Genomic DNA, 21,267 nt, shown 5'->3' with positions numbered 1-21,267 from the left:
CTACTGCATTATTCTGACGAAGCTCCAAAACTCCTACAACCTCCCTTTTAGAGTGTGAAAAAATTGACCAGGATTATGTGTTGTCATACACAATGTTCTTTCTAGGACACATGTTGAGATATTACTGCGTGAACCTAAGGAATAATGAGCAAAGACTTCACCTGCCAACTGTGCAGAACAACCTACAACACAACTTTGACCCATCTGGTAGTGCTTTAATCAAACGTAGACGGGGTGACTCCAATCTTAATTCCCTCGCCTTCTACATCTTTGGTCACACCATGTTGATTTGTTCTGCTATACTGGTGTCTGACACAATAGGGTTCAATAAACCTTTATTTTAAACACACTGTATTGCAACAAGGGTTGCCTGCTCAGCCCAGGTGACTTATGACGGAAACAGACCTTTATATCCATAAACTTCAAAGGAAATATTCTCTTATCACACAGCAATACCACAAATCTTTGCAGAGGGCCATAAACACATTCACTATACTTTCAGGGTTATGTGCATCGTGTTGTACATTGTTCCATCTGACAAGTAAACACACACAAACACAAACTCACTCACACACACACACACACACACACACACACTCACTCACACACACTTATTCTTTATTTCTCTCTCCCTCTTTTTTCATTCTATTTCATACACACACACACACACACACACACACACACACACGCACACACACACACACACACACACACACACACACACACACACACACACACACACACACACACACACACCCCTTTGTTCCCCTGGGTATGCGGTGTGTCCATCAGATAGGCTAAATAAACACCCATGGAAAGGCATGGAGGGGTGTGTGGTCATCTGGTCAATAGAAGTACATTCCTGTCACACTCGTCATAAGGAACTAGTCAGGTCTGAAGGTTACATTATGGACTTCCTGTATCACATTAGAAGGTTTGTTTTGAGTTAGGAGGAATTTACCTTCAGGGACCGCAAGGATAATTTAGAGGTGTTTGAATTGTTAGGAAGCTCATATTGCGAAGGTTAAACACTTTGCATTCACAAAGAATATTTAAAATGTTATATGCTAGCAATAACAACACAAAAGTTTTGACCAAACTTCATTGTTTTGGAAAAAAGCTTTACTTGAAATATCAACATTTTCTCAGAAAGTATAAATAATGATTTAAAAGATTGATTTCCATTTTATACAAAAATAATACACAAAGAGAAAATCACATTCACTGCCATCTGGTCCTCTAGAAGTTTGAATTCTGGAAAGTTCTGCCTGTTCTCTATTCAGTCAGCAGTGGGTATATTTATAACAGACTGACAAAAATAATAACAAAACAACAATAATATAATGACCTATTGGAAAGGAGTTTGAAAAAAGCCTGAAGCCGTGATAAGAACACAAGCAAGATGGTACAGCTTAAGTTTGGAATGTTTGACAATCAAGCTAAATCAATCAGTCTTCAAGACAAATACATATACTGACAATGCAGTTACAAAATGTCTTATGTGAAATGTCTAGTACCCATAGCACCACCCTGATCCCACAACCAAGCAAACCCAGGCTGCGTAATGAGTGTCTGAGACTGTTTGCTAGGGTGTCCAACCCTGGTTGTGGGATTCTCTCCCAAACCTTTCCCAACCTCCGTGGAATCCAGCCTGATTACAACAGCCGCTGTCACAACATGGTCCTCCTCCTTCTCTCAACCCCTTAACAAGATTCCAGACTAATATCAATGTTTTTCTTACAAATACTTGTAAATATTTTCACTATGACAGGTGGTGGTGGGGGGGGGTCCCTCAATGATTTATTATGAGAGTATTAAGAAAAGAAATCAAATTCTTTCACAATTTCATCTTTTATCTTTACTCTGACATATTGGACTTCTGAGGATATTGAGGATGTGGGAGGTGAGGAATCTATCTTAACTGAGCAGGGCTTGCTGGGACAGTAGTCCGGACCTGCATCCTGGGATTAGGACTGGGTTTCAAGGCACACAAGGACGATGTGACAGTTTTTTTACAAGGTGAAGTTAGTTTGTGAAACATGGCAGACTTTGAATTATGTACCTTGAAAAAGAGTAAAACAGGTGTAAATGGGTTTACTCAAGCTTGTGTACATGCTGTAGTGTATTTGTAATCACCCTGATGTGGTAGGCTGCTCTGACAACAGTCGGTCATTTCTGGAGATATTTACAGGGTTTGGTCTGAAATGGCCAGTCCAGTCACATTTCATAATCCTTCAATGTATTCCAAAGATTGTCAAATGTCTCAATCACAGTTTACACAAGACATTACAAACATTTTGTGACAAATCCTTCAGACTATAAAACAGCACGATATGCTGTACAGAAAAGAAATATATATATATATAAAAAACAACAAATGGAAGACTTGAAACAGAACATTTATATGAAATATCTATCTACAAAATCAATAAAATTGTTTTCGAACAAGGTAAATATGATTGTCAAACAGTTCTGCTAGTGTGCTCGGCTATTGATAAGACAGTTAAAAATGTGGATCATAATTTCAGTGGCTGCTGGAGACAAGAAACATCTGGCCATGAGTCCAGGCACTTGGCAAGAGGCGATCCCACTGTCTGTAACAGAGTCCTGCCATACACAGACAGACAGTAGTAGATCAGCTCAGCTTCTGTGCAACTTTGTCTCTTAATCACATAGTATCACTGTCTACCAGGGCCTCTGCTCCCGTCCTTGCATGACGAACCCCGCAGTACACAGGGCAGAGACACAGCATCATTTAGTTTGTTCTGTGATGATAGTCACAAATGATTGGCCGTGGCAAAAAAAAAAAAAACGAGGAATGTCATTTATGTACAATTTTCAATGAAAGGTAGAGCAATGAATACTGTTTTCAAAGATTGTGTTTAAAAAATAAATCATATCCTTGTTGATCATCTTTGTTTATGAGAGTAACTCCTGCTGTGTCTCCTTCCCACTTATTGCAGACCTGCAGGGTTCGTTTCTCTGTCTCTTTGCCGGCAGTTTTCTGCCCTCCGCCACCACGCTTGATTTATTGACTCATCGTCCAGTGGGTAGTTATTAGGAGTTGTCACGGTTACCACAGAGAGAGGGTGGAAAACGGAGCTCCTGTTGCTAGGCACCAAAGAAGTCAGGTGTGCAACCTCACCAGGCTTGAAGAGGACACTGCAGAAAGAGAGAGAGAGGACCACGTCAGAGAGACAACGTCACTCAAACAAACAAACCACTTAGTCACACAAAACAGGAAACGGGAAACATTGTAACTGCTGCTTGTGAAGATGCATTGTTGTGTGACACTGAGAAGCATTTCCTCTAGGTGTGAGATTGTCTAAAATCACCAACTCTAAACGAGTCCTCCCTGCACCTTTGTGTGCCACACCTGACCAAATACATTCCTTCTGTATCCTTCCTCGTTCCACTCTCTCTGGAGGGCTGTGTTGCCATAGAAACAGCCTTTTTCAAAATGTTTGTGGAATTTATTTTTCCCTTTCTCAGAAGGGGTGGAGGCCACTGACCTTGGAACGACCCCGCGGACAGCAAACAGCCTCACCTGATAAAGGTGGAGCTGCTAAGACACCAGTCATTAGACACGGCTCTAAATGGAGGTGGGTTTTAAATGGGGGCGGGTGTGGTTGGCACTGGGGGGGGTGCTTGTGGGGGCAGGGGCGGTGGTGGTTGTGTGTGCGTGTGTGTTGAGGGGGGGGTCTTCAGTAAACAAGACTGTTATAAAGCCTGGCCATGTCGGTTGTGTCATGAGAAGACCCCCCTGCCCTCTGTCTACACTACCTAGGCCAAACAGAGGCCTGATAAGATAGAGACTAGGAGAGCCTGTTGGCTAATTACTCTCTAAACGCTGGCTTTTCACAACATGCCTTTCTATAAAGCCCCAGTCATAACCTGAGAAAATGGACTCGAACTAGAATAGCAAGGAGAGGCTTGTGTTTACGATACCACAACAAAAAAGTAAGCAGTAATCCCCCTATATCTATTTACACAATCTATAGAGTCAATCCTGATCTGAGAGGTAACAAAAGCAATAAAACTGGGCCAGCTATTCCGAGGAGGGTTTTTTTAAGCGCCTCAGCCGGTCAGCCGGTCAGCCGTTCAGCGACAATGTCGTGGTGTGAGAGCCCTGTCTCTCAGCGTGGGAAGTTGAGCGTGTGAAAGCAGCGAGCAGGACAGCATTTCAGGCTAGAGCGATCACCGAGAGCAGGGAAAAGTAGAATAGGGGAAGAGCTGTAATTACTGTAAACTCCACCCTCACCCCCACCCTCATCGGAATCATGGAAGCAAGCCTGAGTAGCAGGACACGAGCTTCCACAACTTTGATTAACAGTGGGGTTCATTTCCTGATCTGCCAAGCCAGGGAGAGCCACTCTCTCACCAGGGAGAGGAAAGCGAAAGGAGGCATCGTTAATCAAGTACCGTTCTGGCTGAGGGCACAGGTGATTGATTGGTTGGGTCTTTCAAAGGAAATAGGAATTCAGAGGAGTATCCATACACCCGCTTGGCCCACTGATTGAGATTTGCGGTCCACATGCTCTGACAAAAGCATTTGGGATGTGTAGGGTCAAACTGAGCACCAAGAGTAAACCGAAAAAGCCAGCTGTTAAAACCTATCAATATTAAATCTATGAAATCTTCTGTTGTAATTCCGTCTGCCAAGTATGTTTAATATGCCACACACTGCTGCATGAGACCATGATATCAACTTAATGTTTTTGATGTCTATGGAAAACAGATTGGCACGCATGTACATGGAAAGATTGTATTTGACCATTTGTGGTGCATGTGAAGGTCACTCACAATGCCAAACTAAGTGACTGTAATAACTGTTACTAATAAAGTCGTATTTACCCAGGAGAGCCCCCCTAGTTGCACCATCTTGTTTACTGCAGAATCCTAATGCGACAGGGATTAAACAGGTCAACACACAGTCAGAACACACACCCACACAGACACACATACACACACCTGTCTATCTGTCTTTCTGTCCTGATCTTATCATAAAGTTAGAGTGTGCTCAGATTGTATTGTTTCTGTGAATAGGATGATTGAGTTGTGAAAGATGCAGTGTGTTAGTAGATTAAGTACAAATGGATTGATCTCAATATATTAATCTCTCATAGGAGATCTTCTCCAAAAACAGTGCAGTGTAAAGCGCTAACTACAAAATATAGGGTCTACTAAAAGCTTGTGTTTGTTAAACTGCAGCTGTTCAATGCTGTTCAAAATCACCCAGTTAAGATAGTGGATGCCATCTGATGCCTAAACAACACATCACCTGCTACTACAGCTACCACAGCAGTGCAGGCGGCCGGAAAGGCAGAGAAAAAATCACCAGAGATGCAGGGGGCTCCAGGCCCGAGTTAGGAGAGCGTGCGGGGGGGGGGCTTCACTCACCTGTTTGCTGGAGGACATGGAGCTGAGGGTGCTGAGGCTGTTGGCGTCCGTGACCACCATGGCTGAGGAGAACCGAGACGGGTGGGAGTACTGAGGCGGCTCCTGCTTGTGAGGGTACACTGCAGACACACACACACACAGTCAGTGGATGCTTAATGATTCACGGTGTCAAATGTACCGAAAAAATGCAGTATCCCGTCCACGCATTAACAACATATATGAATACGGCTTCCAGAGTGTTAACCATTCACATGTAATGATATGAGAGCCCTTATAACTCCTCTGACCCCCCCATTCCTACTCAGACTACAGTAGCTCAAGGGGAACAGCGTCGGGGAGAGAGGCTGAGCAGACAGGACGGTGGTACGGTTTCAGGAAGAGAGACGGTGATGGTACTGACTGTGTGAGTGTGTGACGGTGGCCATGAAGGGCTGCTGACTCATGTGGCTTGGAGACTGCTGCATGAGGCCCTGCTGGTGCGGGCTGTACTGGATTGGCTGCAGCGCCGCAAGGCTTCCCGCTACACTGTTAATCACCGGCACCGACTGGGACTGCGACGTGTTCATACCTGGGGGACAGGCGGACATCCGTTAGTTCAAGTCACATCGCTAACATGAAAATCATATGTAGGCAGGATAATAGCTGACAATGAGAACATCACAAAACACAAACAATGCCCTGGTATTGGCATTTTATATGTGATTTCGGGTGTAAAGTGAACACCACTTGAATGTTGCTCTCCCACTGAGCATGGGATATAAAATGGCTGTTCGGACATCAAACAGCTGGGCCCGAAACAGGAAGTAAAATGGCCGACTCACTTTGTGCTATGGCCATGAGGGGCATGATGAGGTTCTGTGTCTGCTGGTGGGAGTGGTGAGAACTGTGGATGTTTGTCAGCGTGCTCACTGGTGGCAACCCTCCACCTGACACTGAGATCTGGAGAGAGAGAAAGAGAGAAACATCAATATATTTAGCGGTAAAACTTAGATATTGAGCTGGTTTTGTAGAAATAGCAGTAGGCTTATATAATATCAATATTAACTCTGGGCTTTCAACATTAACTCTTAAGTCTGGGCATGGAGTCGCATGTAGATGCCAAATTGTATTTTGGAAGTGAAACTACATGTTCTCAGCAAAGCAGGTCACAACATGAATGTTGACTCAGCAATGTGGCTTTTGTGTGATATTGTGCTTGTGTTACTACAGTCATCTACACTAGCAAATACTGATACGGAAGAAAAAATCAGAAAGCGATAAAACATACATTGAGTACAGCTTTGTCTGCCAGTGTGTGTTTTCATGCCCGTGCAAGTGCACAAGCTGACCCCCCCCCCCCCCACACACACACACACACACACACACACACAGTACAGTATGCACAGTGCCTGCAGGTGCACACATACATGTTCCCTCAGCAGACTGTAGAAACTAATTGTTTCTACAGTTCAACGGGTGCGGTCTGATCTAATGGGTATCTTGATGGGAATCCTCCTGGGGTCTATTTGACTACAGCCTGGTCAGAGACGAGGGACTGGGTAGGCTCTCATCTGGACCGAGAGATAAAACCCTGCCAGTCCTGGCCTGCTCCACACCACAAGCTACCTCCCTCTCAACCACCAGAATACTCACGACTACTTTACTTGACTAGGCTAAAGAGTAATTCTGAATTTGGTGTATACAACTGAATTGTTTTTTAAACAGTTTGATTATCCCTGCATGCAAGTTTCGCTTTCACTGATCAAATATTGAATCAGGGCAGAGGGGAGAAGGTTGTTCCCTTTGCTGAAGGCAGACAAACCCCATTTAGCATTAGCGCCGGTTGTCGTCATATCCCTGGCAGAGCAGCTTGAACTCTCCGCTCCGCCCTCCACCCTCCGCCCTCCGCCCCTTGTTACAGGGCATTTAATCAATAAGAGTAGAATGTTTCTTTGTCAGGTTTATTGGCTAAACTGTTGACGAGCCGGGCCCATGCTGGCAAAGGCTGAACTTCGGGCCCAGCTGTGAGCTAAACCAAGGCCTCCTCACCACCTTCCTCCACCGTCCACACAGGGAAGCACAATGCTCTAATTGTTGAACCCTGCTGACAGGAGCATGGGAGCATGGCTCTGGAACTTGCTTTGTATGTCTAGGATAAACGCAGGCCCTGGGCCTTATCTAATCTGAGGCCAGGGAGGGCCCAGGTGTGCTCACTCACCATCTTGGCGTCAGGTGACAGCAGACTGTGGCTGGGGTCCAAGCCAGCCGGAGACACCTGCTGTAACACGGATTGACTGGTTGCCATGGAGTTGCTGCCGTGGTGACTGATGGTCGTCGAGGAACTGACCTCACCAGGTCCCTGGCTGTAACGCACTGGAGGGCAAGAAGTAGGAAGTGGGGGGGAAAAAGAGAGAGAAAGATTAGATTCTGGGATGTTTTTCGTGGCTAACAACAACTGTCACGGGGGTATAGTTGATAGGGCAGGAAGATGGGCGGGCAGGACAGTGGTTGCGTCGCTCTGAGCCGTCAGATTCACCTGCTCTTTGACTGGAAACCAGAGTAAACAAAAACACTGACCCCTCCACCGCTGCTATCGGGACAGCTCAGCCAAGGCCACCCGGTGTGTACACACACACACAACACAACGCCACCACCCCCCCGTCCCCCCGTCCCCCCCGTCCAGACTTTCTGAGCTCACGGGGGCCGTGTTGGTGGGCCAGCACCAGCACCTAGGAAGTGAAACTTCACCAGTGACACAGAACTGAAATGTCATCCTTAAGGAATGCCGTTACATCCAGCGCCTGGTCTCTCCTGACAATGCATTCTGTGACATCACTAAAGAGCCCACACTCAGTGTGTCTAGACCCCTCTGCTGTCTCTCCTCTCTCACTGCTGAGGCTCAGGAATGCCTGTCTACCACCTATCAAATGCATGTTTGCCCATCCTAGCCCCCTTCTGATACCGACAGTGCAAACATTACACAATTACAAACAATGTCAAACACATTCTTATCCTGTCACCTCAGCCCTTCACAGAGGGTCTGTAGAGGGTCCCTGGCTCCCTGGCTTGTCCTGGCCATGGGGAGACAGGCTCTGTTTGCTCTCAGATCTGAGATCGTCCCAGAGCTCTCTGTCCCTGACCCACACGTCACACCGAGGGCTCTGCAACGGTCACAGCGGACACTGACACAGCGCTCCATTTGTGATTAAATAAACAACAGGGGGAGCTGGTACCGGGTCCACTCTAAACAACAATTATAATTGAATTAAAATACAGTATTGTAAGCAGGATTTCAGTTGACCCTGAGCAAATACACGATCAGTTTGAAAACGACTAGTACATTGATTGTTGCAGATCTAAAGCCGAGAAAGACAGAGATACGTATTTCATCCACTGACCGCATATCATCCAGCCTGCCAAGACCACAAGAGGACTACAGACCTCAAATTGTTTTCAGCAACATACTAGCAACCCCATAGCACTCCACCGCGCCTTGTAAACACTGGTACAAAACAATAAAACACTCCACCCGGACCTATGACCCCCACAGCCAAACAATGGCTGAGAACTCATAAACAGGCAGTAATCCCTGAGCTGGGCCACCTCTAAAAGTGTCAAAGGGAGAGGGATGCTATTTAGGACAGTCTCCCAGTGGCCAGCAGTAACTCTGGCTGCAGGGAACCCCACTGTCAACCAGGAAGCCCTCTGCCGTCTCGTCTGAGGCTGGGACGGGGAGGGGGCCATGTCTAGGCCAGCTGTAGCGAGGAAGAAGGGTTCGTATAACAACCCGAGTGTCCCCACAACGTAGGAGGGTTGGAGTAGCGATTCACAGCTCATCATCAAATACTTGACGTTGGGGATTATCCTAAAATGTAAATCCATGAAGTTGATTCACAGAATCAATCTGGCACACAGGCTTCCGATGTCGTGTGACAGCGAGTTCGTTTGAACTTTTAACAGGAGCAGGGTTCTTTAAGAGAAAGGGGGAGGGCGAGAACTTTGGAAGGGGAGTGGTAGCTGTAGAGTGCAGCAGGTTTTGAAAAGGCCTCAGCTCTCTGTGAGAGCCATGTAAAATCAAAGCTTCTCTCCCCATCCCCAGGCAGTGCTCATTGTGACCATGGTGCATATGTAAGACCTCCAGGGTCTCTACAGGACGTATCTGGCCCATTGTGCCTGTCAGGGCCTTGCAGAGAGCAGCACACAGGGCTGACACAGGGAAACACCACCCTGCTTACACACTCACTAAATCAGCACCTTTGTATCTGGAAAACCACCAATCAGAAGTGTGGTTTATCAGGCATTGAATTTAATTTGTTGGTACTTTTGGTAAAATAAAAGATGTTACTCTGTCTGGATTATCTTTGCTGATTGGCGTCGGTATCAAGGTTGCTTTTCCGCTTTGATGCATGAAGCCGTAAATAAAATTGTGCTTGCAATGCAAAGAAAGTCAACATAAATATTCAATACATTGATTAAAGGCAACAATAAAAGATACCATCCCTTATGTTCAGTGTAAGATCAAGTAACCAGTTCTACCATGCTGTGTTTTGAGATTAACCAACACAACATACTCTGTCTGGCACTGCCCTCATTTCTCCAATGAGAATTTTTTTTCTGTCTGCGAACCTGCTCATAAACACACACGTGCGTCACATTGGCTGCTTGTTTGCTGAATTCAAGTGCCCACCTCTTATCTTTTCCATTAAAACACTTGGCTCAGCACATTAATTTACTCACAAATAGAAGCAATCCCTCAGCAACTGAAAAATTACAAAACAATTTAGTTTTTAGCTTTTCATTTCGGTTTGCCTCCTATCTGACTTAAAGGCATCCATCAAGTTACCCTATTCCAAAACAACCGCTGCCTATCTCTGCAGTGGTGATGAACCAACCAAACCTCGATCGATACAAATGTATGGAATGAGAGAGACCCTGACCCAGCACTGACCTCGTCACATACCCAGGCCAGCGAGGCTGTGAAGGGGGTTCCCCTGTTCTCTATACACCGGCAGCACAGAGGGACTCATCAGTCCTGTCTGGCCAGAAAAGAACCAATACCACAGGACAGCTCCTGCTGGTGGGGTCTGCGCCCAGCCTCCGCCACAATACTGACGGCCATAAAGGTGAGGGGGGGGGCTTTAAAAAACAGTCCCTCCCCAAGCCCCAGCGGAGATAAATGAACCTAGGCTACAGTCACTGCAGTCTTCTAATACACCACAGACAATAAGGCCCCCTCCAGGCAGGGCTATAGAGAGGAGAAGTCAGGGGAGCTCCTTATCAAAGACTGTGGAGATGTAGCAGCCAGGGATTTTAATTGTCCATTAACCATGCATAATACAGGCCGTGCCCTGGCAACCGGATGGAGGGCCCACTGAGAGGTTATTGTCAGGCCAGAGGCCGACACTGAAAAACAGCTGATGTTGCCAGCAGGACACCTTGTAAGCAGGGAAACCCGGTTCCAGGGAGAGCAGAGTATCTTCTGCCTGACCCCATAGCCTCACAATCAACTTCCCTCCTTCTCCGCCATAACGAGCCAATCGGCGACCTTCCTGGCTCTCCAACCTGAGGTCGTTGCCTGGTCAGGTGTGTTGGGGAAAAAACACAAGCAAACAGACCATCCACTAATGGGACCACTATATCCAACAGTAACTAGTAGAGTCACGACAAATGGTTGGTTGTCTCTGCAAGGTTGACCTCGTGGTCTGACATGAAAGGACAACAATTGACTTTGATTTAGTCTCCCAAATCATTAATTTTATGGTGGTGGGTGGATAGTGCTATGTCCAAGTACCTGCTTGGTTTTATGTAGAATGCTCAAGATAGTTTGCTCAAACACAACAGTTTCAGGAAACAACAATTTGAGGTCAAAAGATCAGAACACTTGGATGCTGCATTTCCTTGTTCTGGGTTCAGTAACTTTGAGATTGTGAAGAAAGTCAACAGTGGCCTACCTGAACTGAGTGAGGCCATGGTGGAGCTGAACAAGATCGGTGGGGCCATAAGGCCAGACCTCCCTGACCTCACGCTGACCCTAGCCTGTCACAAGACCACTGCGCTTTGTGCCACGTTTCTGCCTGCTGACTTTGGAGTGGAGATTGCAGGTACAATGTGGATTGTTCTCAGTGTGTCTTCAAAGATCAGAATAACAATGGCATTTGCTCAGCTCTCTCACAACACTCACTCTCATTGATCACCCGGCCTCACTCTCCTTTCTCTCATCTCGTCAACTGTGCTGCTCAATTCTCTTTTAACTGACGCATTAGGAGAAAATTGTTATTTTGACAATGTTCTGCTAGGACCATGGCAGATTGAATCCCAGCACCATAAAATTATAAAACTAAATGATCTGCTTGATCCTCATTTCTGTACAGGAAGAATGCAAAATCACATGTGAATAGGGAAATGTCATGTGACTGGGGCGGGTTCCAGTGTGTGGTGACGCTACCTAGCATCTTACTGGGTGGAGAAGCGCTATTCTGCGGGTGGTGTGGAGAGCTGTGGGCCATGAGGGGGTTGAGGACGTGGGTCGGCCCACTGTAAGCATCCATCGCAAGCTTCTGCCGGAAAGCCTCCTCTTTCCGCCGGTTGGCGAACCAGTTGTAAACACGCACCTCGGTGACCAGGTTTGAGCCCAGGCCGTGGGCCTTAGAGGGAGACACGCCTCTCTGAAGGCACTCAGCCCTGGAAGAACACATGTAAATATTGTTAGTTATTTTCAAACTCAATGAATAATAGAGTCATCGAAACACTAATAGAGACAACCGGGCTGAGTGTAGTCAGGGTGACGTAATAATTGTGTAGTGTTCGTATTCAGTTATGAGTGGATTAATGGGCGACCATTAAGGTGTTCCCTCGTACCTGTTGCATTCTTCCACCAGGGCTTCCCTCTCCTCTTTGCTGGGGTTCTTCTGGCGTTCGTAAGCCTGGTACAGGATTTGCTGGGATGCAGGCCCCCATTTGAAACGGTTGCGTCTCATTTTCTTGCAGGATGGTTCAGAGCCCACTTCGTCACTGGACTGTCCCATATTCTGACCAGGTGGGTTAAACTCTGGGAAGAAAAACATCACCTGATCCTGATTGCCTTTGTCTGTCATATTGCTGCCAGAACCTTGCACTGCCTGGTTGAATTCTGAAAAATAAGACAGGGCACATTTGATGGTATAGAATACATACTCGGACCATGTACACAATTAAATAATACAGATATGCATCATTGACTTGACTTGTGTCCATAAAATATATAAAGATCTTATATGCAACGGGCGTTACCAACATTTTAGGTTATGGTTTATAATCCTTTGCTGTGCATAAGTAGGCCTATATGTATAAGTATATCCAAATAATTATACTTTGATCTTGAAAGGGTATTGATTAATTGTAATTAATGAATTGTTAAGAACCTCAAACTTAAACCATATCGAAAGTTGTGTGAGAAAAATATTTACTTACGTCTGAGAATTTCCCGCTGTTTCCTGACGTACCAGGTGTAGAGTGCCATTCTTTTCTGAGTTTTCATCGGTGTGCCTTTGTTGAGGTGCTGCGAGAGGTGAGACTGGTTCAGTCCCGTTACATCCACTACCTCGCGCTGAGGGATGTTATGCTGCTGCATGTAGCCTTTGATCGTTCGGGCTGCACGCCATGGGTCCTCACTGGGTGTAACATAAAGGAAATACGTTTAATATCTGATATGACATAGCATACCAACCTAGCATTACGGTTACTATGCCTATTACTGATAATAATACTAGTCTAAATGTTAAACTGCAACCCGATGCACGTAGCCTAATGCACTATTTTCCTAATGGAAAACTGCTCCATGTTTTCCTCTGTGATTTCGGAGTTAAGTTTTTTTCTGTTTCGTAAGGCCCCAAGTTTAAAGACTTGTAGGAGCAACTGTTAAGCACCCTAATAAACGACCGTTAATCATTGCATTCAATGGGCTGTAAATACTTTCAAAGGTTAGACCGACTGATTGAGCTGGTGCAATCCAACTAGGAGATTTCCGAACAGGAGAGTTAAGTTCTGAAACTCGAAAATACTGCATAAACACTGATTGACTGTCCGGCCTACGTATTATTCCATTTCAAACACAATTTGCCTAGGCTATAATATATGCTAGGATTGTACTGGGCTATAGGCACTAACAATCTCTAGCAATGTAATTTAACAAATAAGACACATAGCCTATGTTAATCATAATATAAAATTGGCTGATGGTTCGGACACGGTCAAAGGAAAACGTTTGATTTAGGCTACAGACGAGTTGTTGCCATTTAGCGTAGCCAATACCCTTTCTCCGCTTATTAATTTGGATAATTTCTCGAGACATTCGAAAAGTTCCAATTTGTCATTTATTCCATTTAACAAAATTACATTAGATAACGTAAATAGAGGTGAATCAAGGTTGTCGGATTTAATTTCAGGAGGCCTAATCGTAGGAAGAACGGCAATCAATCAGAAGTTTCATTTTTAATAGAAATAACCTCAAAGAAAGTATAGGCCTATGATTAGCAAATTCAGGTTTAAGACAAAAGATTGTTCTAAATAAAAGGACATGAATAAATGTTGAGCCATTCAGTCGAAAAACCAAACAAGCTCTTCGGAATGATTTGTATGCTTGTTCTAAAATATTACAGTAAAATTCACACTTACCATCATATAGCCTACTAATCTGAGATTAAAACGACTATTGACTTCACAAATCTACTGTTGTTTGTTTTGGAGAATGCCTTTTAAATCTGTGGGTTAAGATATGTTGGTTTATAACTTTCGACAATGAATAACCAGATCTCCATTCAGTCTAATCATACGCCACTGTGTATCTTTCAGTTGATTATTTATAGAATAAAATTAATAATAACTTAACTACACGTGGGTTAGTTTTGATTTTCTTCCGGTTTTGGAATTATGAATGAACTTTTGAAAAAATTGTGTACATGAAAATTTACATGGGAAGGCTATAGGTAAGAACATTTGAAACTTGTAGGCCATGTTTCTTTTCGATAGGCCTAGCGTAGCCAAAAAGCGTAGGCTATTTGGTCTAGGCTATATGAGACTACGTGGCATTTTATTATTTGGCATATTCATGTCAACGTATTGATATTATTTATGTAGCCTTGGCTATATTGGCAGGCCATATCCTATTTAGACTACTATCACAAATTGACATGATATGCTATATTATTATGAGAATGGTATTTACTAACCAATATGTTGACAACAGACAAAACAAGGTCTGCCTTTTAATAAATAATTCACTTTCTCTTCTTGTAGGCTATTACAGTGTTTATCTTTGCGAGAGGTGGAGTGAGTTAATAATAAATAGAGCGTGTTACGCAGAATTTTGCAAAGCTCAAAGAAATAATAACCCGTGTTGATAATTAGTAACCAGAAAATTAGCTACTGGCGCGATGTTTCAAATTTGTAAACACAGGCATGGCTTTTCTCTTTTTTCGTTTTAGTTTATCCTAATTTAGAATTCTCTAATATTTACACAGTAGGCCTATAGTTATATTTTGTGAACAACTGATTATTATACGCAAATTATGCCATAAAAGATTGGCTATTTATGTAGGCCTATTCTATTTGAAATGGGCTACAACCAAGTCAGATTTAATAAACTACAAATCTACAACTATAAACTCAGTCCAGAAAACGAATAGCCTAACCCCGAAACAGTTAAACCTGCATGAAGTCTGTTGGATTTAGTTATCCTACAATATTCGACAGAACACTTCACATTTAAAGACATTTTTGTCACTTACGCTAGCATGCGGTCAATTTCTGCTCGCTGTTCCACAGCTTCCTCCGTGTTCATCGACTGTAATTCTTTCAATATAGGCGGAGTGTCGAACTCATCCCCGTCCTCGGATCCCTCGTCTCCAGACAATTTACCCGTTCCGTGACCATTTGTCAGTTGATGAAATATCGGCTTTGAATCCGAATCGTTTCCGTTCATTTTTGAGTTTGGGGGAGACATCTGTAGGTTCTCCAATTTAACTCCAAAGCCGTTCGGGCTAGGGTCCATGTCGTCCAGGGCTTGGATTAGGACATCTTTGGAAACTCCGGAATCTAACAAGGCGCTGAGGAGCTCCTGCTGAAGGGAGGTCAATTTTGAAACCATTTTCGAGAACATCAAAAAAAAAAAAAAAGAACAAATAATCTAACTAAAGGGAAGGGAAGTTGGTGGAGAAGAAAGAGAGGAGAAAAAAATCTCTCTTCCTCTCCTGTCCAGTGTTGATGTGAATTATCCACTGCTGACACCTGCTCGGAGAGGCTGGTTCACTTCCCTGTAGAGGAGAGTGATATAATTTGCCATGATGCTTTTGGAGGGCAGGGAATATAAAACATGGTAATTAGTGGGCTGGCTGATGGGGCCTTTATGCAAATCCTTCGAAGAAGGCCGCTCTGACAGCGAGGCAGGTAGACATGTGTTTACACTGCAGCGCAGTTGCTTTTATTGGGTTCTGTTATCAGCAAAACTTTTATGAACTTTGGACTCTGTCGTAGACTATATGCTAAAGAGTTTGGTGAAAGGGGAGAGACTGTTCTGTTACAGATTGATAATTAGGCTATTAGGCATATATTGTTAAGTTTTGTTTCGTCGTTGTCTTTATCCTAAGATTTTCACAACAATAATTGTAGGCCTAATTCACATTTCTCGTAGAGGCCTATATGCTCAATGTATATCAAATATGCCTATATAAGGAAGAGGTTGATTGACAACCTCTTCATTAATTTTCTGTTTTGAATTGGGTTTTACTTGCCAATCATAGACTTCAACAGAGAAACAATAGAATAAAAAAATTAAATTAAAGATTTTATTTATTTATTTATTTCAACACAGTAAAAAATAAAACAAATACTTAATGCATAGCCTATACCGTCCAAACCTGAATTTGCTTTGACTGTGGTAGCTGCGCCTTAACGCACGAAAACTTGATGCAAGCAGCAGGTGCCCTCGCTGCTGCATTTCTGAACCAATATTATTGGGCAGGTTCGATGACTTCCTGGAGAGCAAAACAAAGTGAGTAAACATGAAAGTATTGCACGTAGTTCCTTATCATAAGGAACTAGCCTATTGTGTAGCTATATTTCCCATGGATATTGGGGTTAAATAAATGTTGAATGCATGTTTAATTAGTATTTACTGAGGCATAACGTTGCGCCTGCCAATAATTATTGAGTAGGCTACTTTAAGTCTAACCTTCAGTGTAGTATCAATGTAGTTGATCATTAGGCCTATGGACGCCGCGGGATAGTTAACGAATAGGTACGCTTCTGTGAATGGCCTAAAGTCGTTCATGGCTTCAGGTCTACCATACTCAGCAGCAGGGCCGTAATCATAATATATATTGGGGGGGACACGTCACAATATTTTTATATCACAATATTCAAATCTGGTCAAAATGTCCCCCCCCCCCCCCCAATATATTGATATAAAAATATACATAAAATATAAACGTGCTACGCTACGATAGGCAACCACGCACGCTGTCCGAAATTATCATAACAAATGTAATCATATTCATAACTAAACGTAAAATGTTCTCAGGAGGGAACCCTCAGACTCCCCAGCAGATTTCGTCCCCATGTTTACTCCATGGCTACGGCAGTATCTTATATTTGAACTTTATAAGGCGTCGTTGATGAGACACTTATGTCGTCGTGGTTGTACTTCAGGAGTTGGCTTTCGTGATCTTACAAGAAATACTAATGTAGCCTAATTCAATCGATCTGGCTCTTATCTTTCCCATTGTTCTCAGTGCCGCTGTCTTGTAAAGCTTGTCTAAGATGCACACCTTTTTACCTGCAGTTCGAACTGGTGTAAAATGACATCGATATTGTACTGGGCGGGTGGAGTTGATAACCCGACGCTGAGCTAAGTAATTGGGTTACAGCTAAATCACACACTGTCCACAGACCCTCCCTTCAAATGACAAGTTCGGCTGATAGGAATGATAGTTTTTCGTGTCAAATGTATAGACCAACGCCTAAGGAAACTGGATTTTGTATTTTATCTCACGTGAGATAAATTAAATATAATTTCAAATCAAGTTAATACAGAGTTAGGTATTAAAGTAATAGCCTGGATAAAAGTAAACCTAATTAGACAACATGTGGGTTGGGTAAAGCCTATGAAAACATAAATTAGACTTTGTGTATGGCCTATATAATTTTTTTTGTGGTGGCAGACTAGAGAATAGCAGGTCAATTTGCAGCATTTTGTGAAATGTTATTATTAAACCAGAGGCCACCATCCAGGACACTTGTCAATCAAGAAATCCCTGTACATCAAACAACATGTGCATGTCTTTTTCCTATGTGAGTAATTAATGAATCAAGGCTCTGCTAAGTTTTATATTTTAAATAACATTGATGTGACAATGGGGCATAAGAAAATCAAAAATGGTAGCCTAGAGATGTATGTTTAGAAGATGACTGGGCTCATTCTTAATCCTTCCATTTTCACAAGCCCTCATCTAGATATCTGTAAACCATTAACAAAATATAATAACAAACCACAAAAAACTGTTTATCCAGAACACAGGCCACAAGGCCTGTTGGGAAAGCAGCACCGAGCAATGGAGCGTAGCAAGGAACACGGAACAACCACTGCATTCTCACATGAGTTAGTGACACAGGGAGGGTTGAGCAACAGGGACAGTGAGCATCCTGACAGGGACCTTTGGAGGCCCAAGTACCTGCAAGTCCCGTGGCCCCCTCAGCTCAAACGCCACAGCTGCACCTAGAGTTTGACATGAGGCTCCAAGAGTCCCGTTCAGAGTGTCCCCTGTTACACGTCCACAGTTCCGTCCATAGATATATATATATATCTATGGTTCCGTCCACCGTCGTTAGGCTTCTGATTATGACAGAGACACTCTATGACAGCTGGACTGCGGGCCAGGATGAGAATGTAGGAATGGAGCTTCACATTCTAGAACTATTTTCTGATTAGACTGTTACTTATCTGTTGGATGTCCAGTAAAATATTAAAATGTACTCAAGGCAAAACAAGAAGACCACCAAAGTTTATGCAAATCCCTTGCTCATGCCCGTGTCCAGGTGTCCAACCTTTTTGCCTAGACTACTGTTGTCTTTCACTTGGTCAAAGTCAACCAAACTTCCTTACCTGCGTCACAGACAATATGAGTGTCTCTTCTGACAGTTATATTTATTATGATTATTTCCCCAGTCGTGAAATGAAAAAGAATGACTGGGGAGGGGAAAAGACAGCAATGTATTCACTTAAAGTGTGTGAGTACAATGTGTGGCTTATATGAGAGAGACATGCCGTAGTGTGAGAGGGCAGAGAAGGGGTGTCCATCCAGTCCAGGCCTAACTGTTGTGACTTTTCATGGCATGTAATCATTCCAAGGGTTATGAAAGGTATGATGAGCATAGGTGATGAACCAACCTGTTTCTAACTGCCACTCAGGTCGTCAGTGACCTCTCTCCCCTTACCCCCCCCCCCCCCACACACACACACACCCCTCCTCCAGACACACTCCAGTTCAGGGCAGAGAGCGGAACGTTTGGAAACTGACTGACTGAAAAGGGCATGAGCTGCATGGCATGTGCGTGAGACTGGGGAACCAGAGACCATGTCCTGTTCCGAAGAGTAACCTGGACCTTACCCTCACTCTGCCCTCCCTGACCACCGTCAGAATCTCCTTGTGACACACAGGACAAGGATCCTTCCTGTCCTTCTACCCTGCCTGTTCAACATTATTCCACGTTTGGAAACGCACTTACTTTTGTTGTACCTACGCCAACAAAGTTATATTTCCAACTTTGGAAAGAATGTTGACAAAGGTCGCCTCAGTCCTAACCATTTCAACAATAGCATCGTTTAAATCGATATCATTTTATATGTGTTTGCTATCTACCGTGGCTCAGGGCAAATGAAAGGGAGCAACTATTCACACCTACACAAACAAAGGGAAAGTTTCATAAAACATGAACGGAGGAGCGGTTCACATGCTTGAAATACAGTTTGATTACCGCTGTACGCTACATACAAATCTGCCAAGTGAACATGCTGATGCGACCTTTTTATTAATCCAGGATGTGCCACTGTGATCAAGACTCACTTCTACATTGACTATCTGGGAGGAAAACAAGGCTGCGTGTCTGTTGTCGTGCTAAGATCGTCTTTTCTGGCTCTATTACCTTTGCCTGGCTGACCCCCTCTGCCCAGATAAGCCTTCCTGTAATCAATTGGCTTTGGAGGATTTCATGATTACGGAAAGCTAAGGCTATCTGTCATAAATCCATCAGTGGTTTGATTGACTGACTGATTGATTGAAGTACTGTGATTGCTTCACAGTGGTTTCTATGTAGATTGGTTTCTATGTAGGATGTGGAAGCTGCTGTCCTGTAATGGGATGTTATTGCCAGGATCACAGGGATGACCCCCCCCCCCCCACACACACACACACACACACACACAAGACATACACGCCACACACACACACACACAAACCCACAGATACACAGTTCATCGACCCGCAAATTCAGTGATTCAGGAAGACACTGAAGATGACAAAACGTGTTATCTGCTCCTCCTTCTTCTTAAACATGACCTGTGTCTGATCCTTGCCTGGGAGAGAGAGCGAGAGAGCGAGAGGCTCAGGCTGCAAGGCTGTGGCCCACAGTGCAGGTCTGACAGGGACCGTGTTGGCTCTGTCAACACACCCTCGAGGGCGTGCGTTTCTGTGGGTTTTTCTTGAACCCGGTCCAAGACTTGAAAGTCTTTTCACTGTGTTTGCTCTCATGAGTGCAAGAGGTGTGTGTGGCCAGAGATTTGAGTTTTTCCCCTTCTTTTCCTTTTGTTCAATCCTGTCAGATCACAGAAGCTTTGAGGTTACACGGCCATTCATCAGCTAAGCTGCAGAGTACACTGTTCCCGCTCTCCCTGTTCCTTTTGCTCTCACTTCCTGGTCTCCATCTCTCCCTAAATGTCATCCGTTTCCCAGACCATCTCTTCTCTTTTTCCCTCTCTCACTCTCTCTGTCTTTTTCTTCCTCAGTCTGACTGAAATGTGAGGCGTGCAGGAGGTAGACAACTCCCCTGCATCTGATCTACTGGACATAAAGGATTTAGCCGTGAGGTAGCGTGAGGTAGCCTGCCTGTCGGGGCAGTGCGACCCCTGGCATCCTACGCCCACCTCACAGCTGCAGGCGCGGTCTGCTCCCGGCACCAGCCGAGACAGGCAGCTCACCACAGCACTGATTCATTCTGTCAGCCTTAAGCCTCCAGCCTTCAGCAAGCCTGGCCCTCGTAGAGGCATTCACTGGAGTTCCGGGGAACAGAGGCAGCCTAGACACGGAGCCTCCCAACATCATCAAACTCTTATTCAAAACAACTGTTTGCTTGGTTTGTGCCTTTATAGATTTCCACCCTGTCATTTTCATACGCATCCAACATCATTGTACAATGATTGGAACAGCTGATAACATTTGCCAAACAAAGTTTGTCTTCTCTGGTGGGGTTGAGATTGTCAGGAACCTTTCTGTGTGGCAGAGACCAGAGGGTTTCCATCCTCCCTTCCCTCTCCTTCCACCCCAGTCTCCCTTCCTCCCTCCTTCTCCACCCACTCCAGCCTCCCTCCCTCTCCATCCACCCCAGCCTCCCTCCCTCTCCACCCACCCTCCATCCCTCTCCATCCACTCCAGCCTCCCTCCCTCTCCACCCACCCTCCATCCCTCTCCATCCACTCCAGCCTCCCTCCCTCTCCACCCACCCCAGCCTCCCTCCCTCTCCACCCACCCCAGCCTCCCTCCCTCCCTCTCCACCCACCCCAGCATCCCTCCCTCTCCATCCACCCCAGCATCCCTCTCCATCCACCCCAGCCTCCCTCCCTCTCCACCCACCCCAGCCTCC

At 44.6% G+C, this 21,267-nt stretch overlaps 1 protein-coding gene across 1 annotated transcript; it reads right to left on the bottom strand.

Moving 5' to 3' along the window:
* Positions 1-818: 818 nt before the first annotated feature.
* hnf1ba (HNF1 homeobox Ba) lies at positions 819-15,677 on the bottom strand. The gene is made up of 10 exons (XM_062473722.1): positions 15,144-15,677; positions 12,829-13,028; positions 12,238-12,508; positions 11,837-12,060; positions 7,598-7,752; positions 6,222-6,339; positions 5,801-5,968; positions 5,401-5,519; positions 4,855-4,899; positions 819-3,162 (listed from the first exon to the last, which is right to left on the bottom strand). The coding sequence occupies exons 1-10, from the start codon at positions 15,512-15,514 to the stop codon at positions 3,142-3,144; spliced, it is 1,692 nt and encodes a 563-aa protein (XP_062329706.1). The 5' UTR covers positions 15,515-15,677; the 3' UTR covers positions 819-3,141.
* Between the last annotated feature and the right edge of the window lie 5,590 nt (positions 15,678-21,267).

Source organism: Osmerus eperlanus, chromosome 11 (genome assembly GCF_963692335.1).
Source record: "Osmerus eperlanus chromosome 11, fOsmEpe2.1, whole genome shotgun sequence".
Lineage (NCBI taxonomy): Eukaryota > Metazoa > Chordata > Actinopteri > Osmeriformes > Osmeridae > Osmerus > Osmerus eperlanus.
The sequence above is the reverse complement of the archived record's forward strand: the minus strand, read 5'-3'. Positions and strand labels throughout refer to the sequence as shown.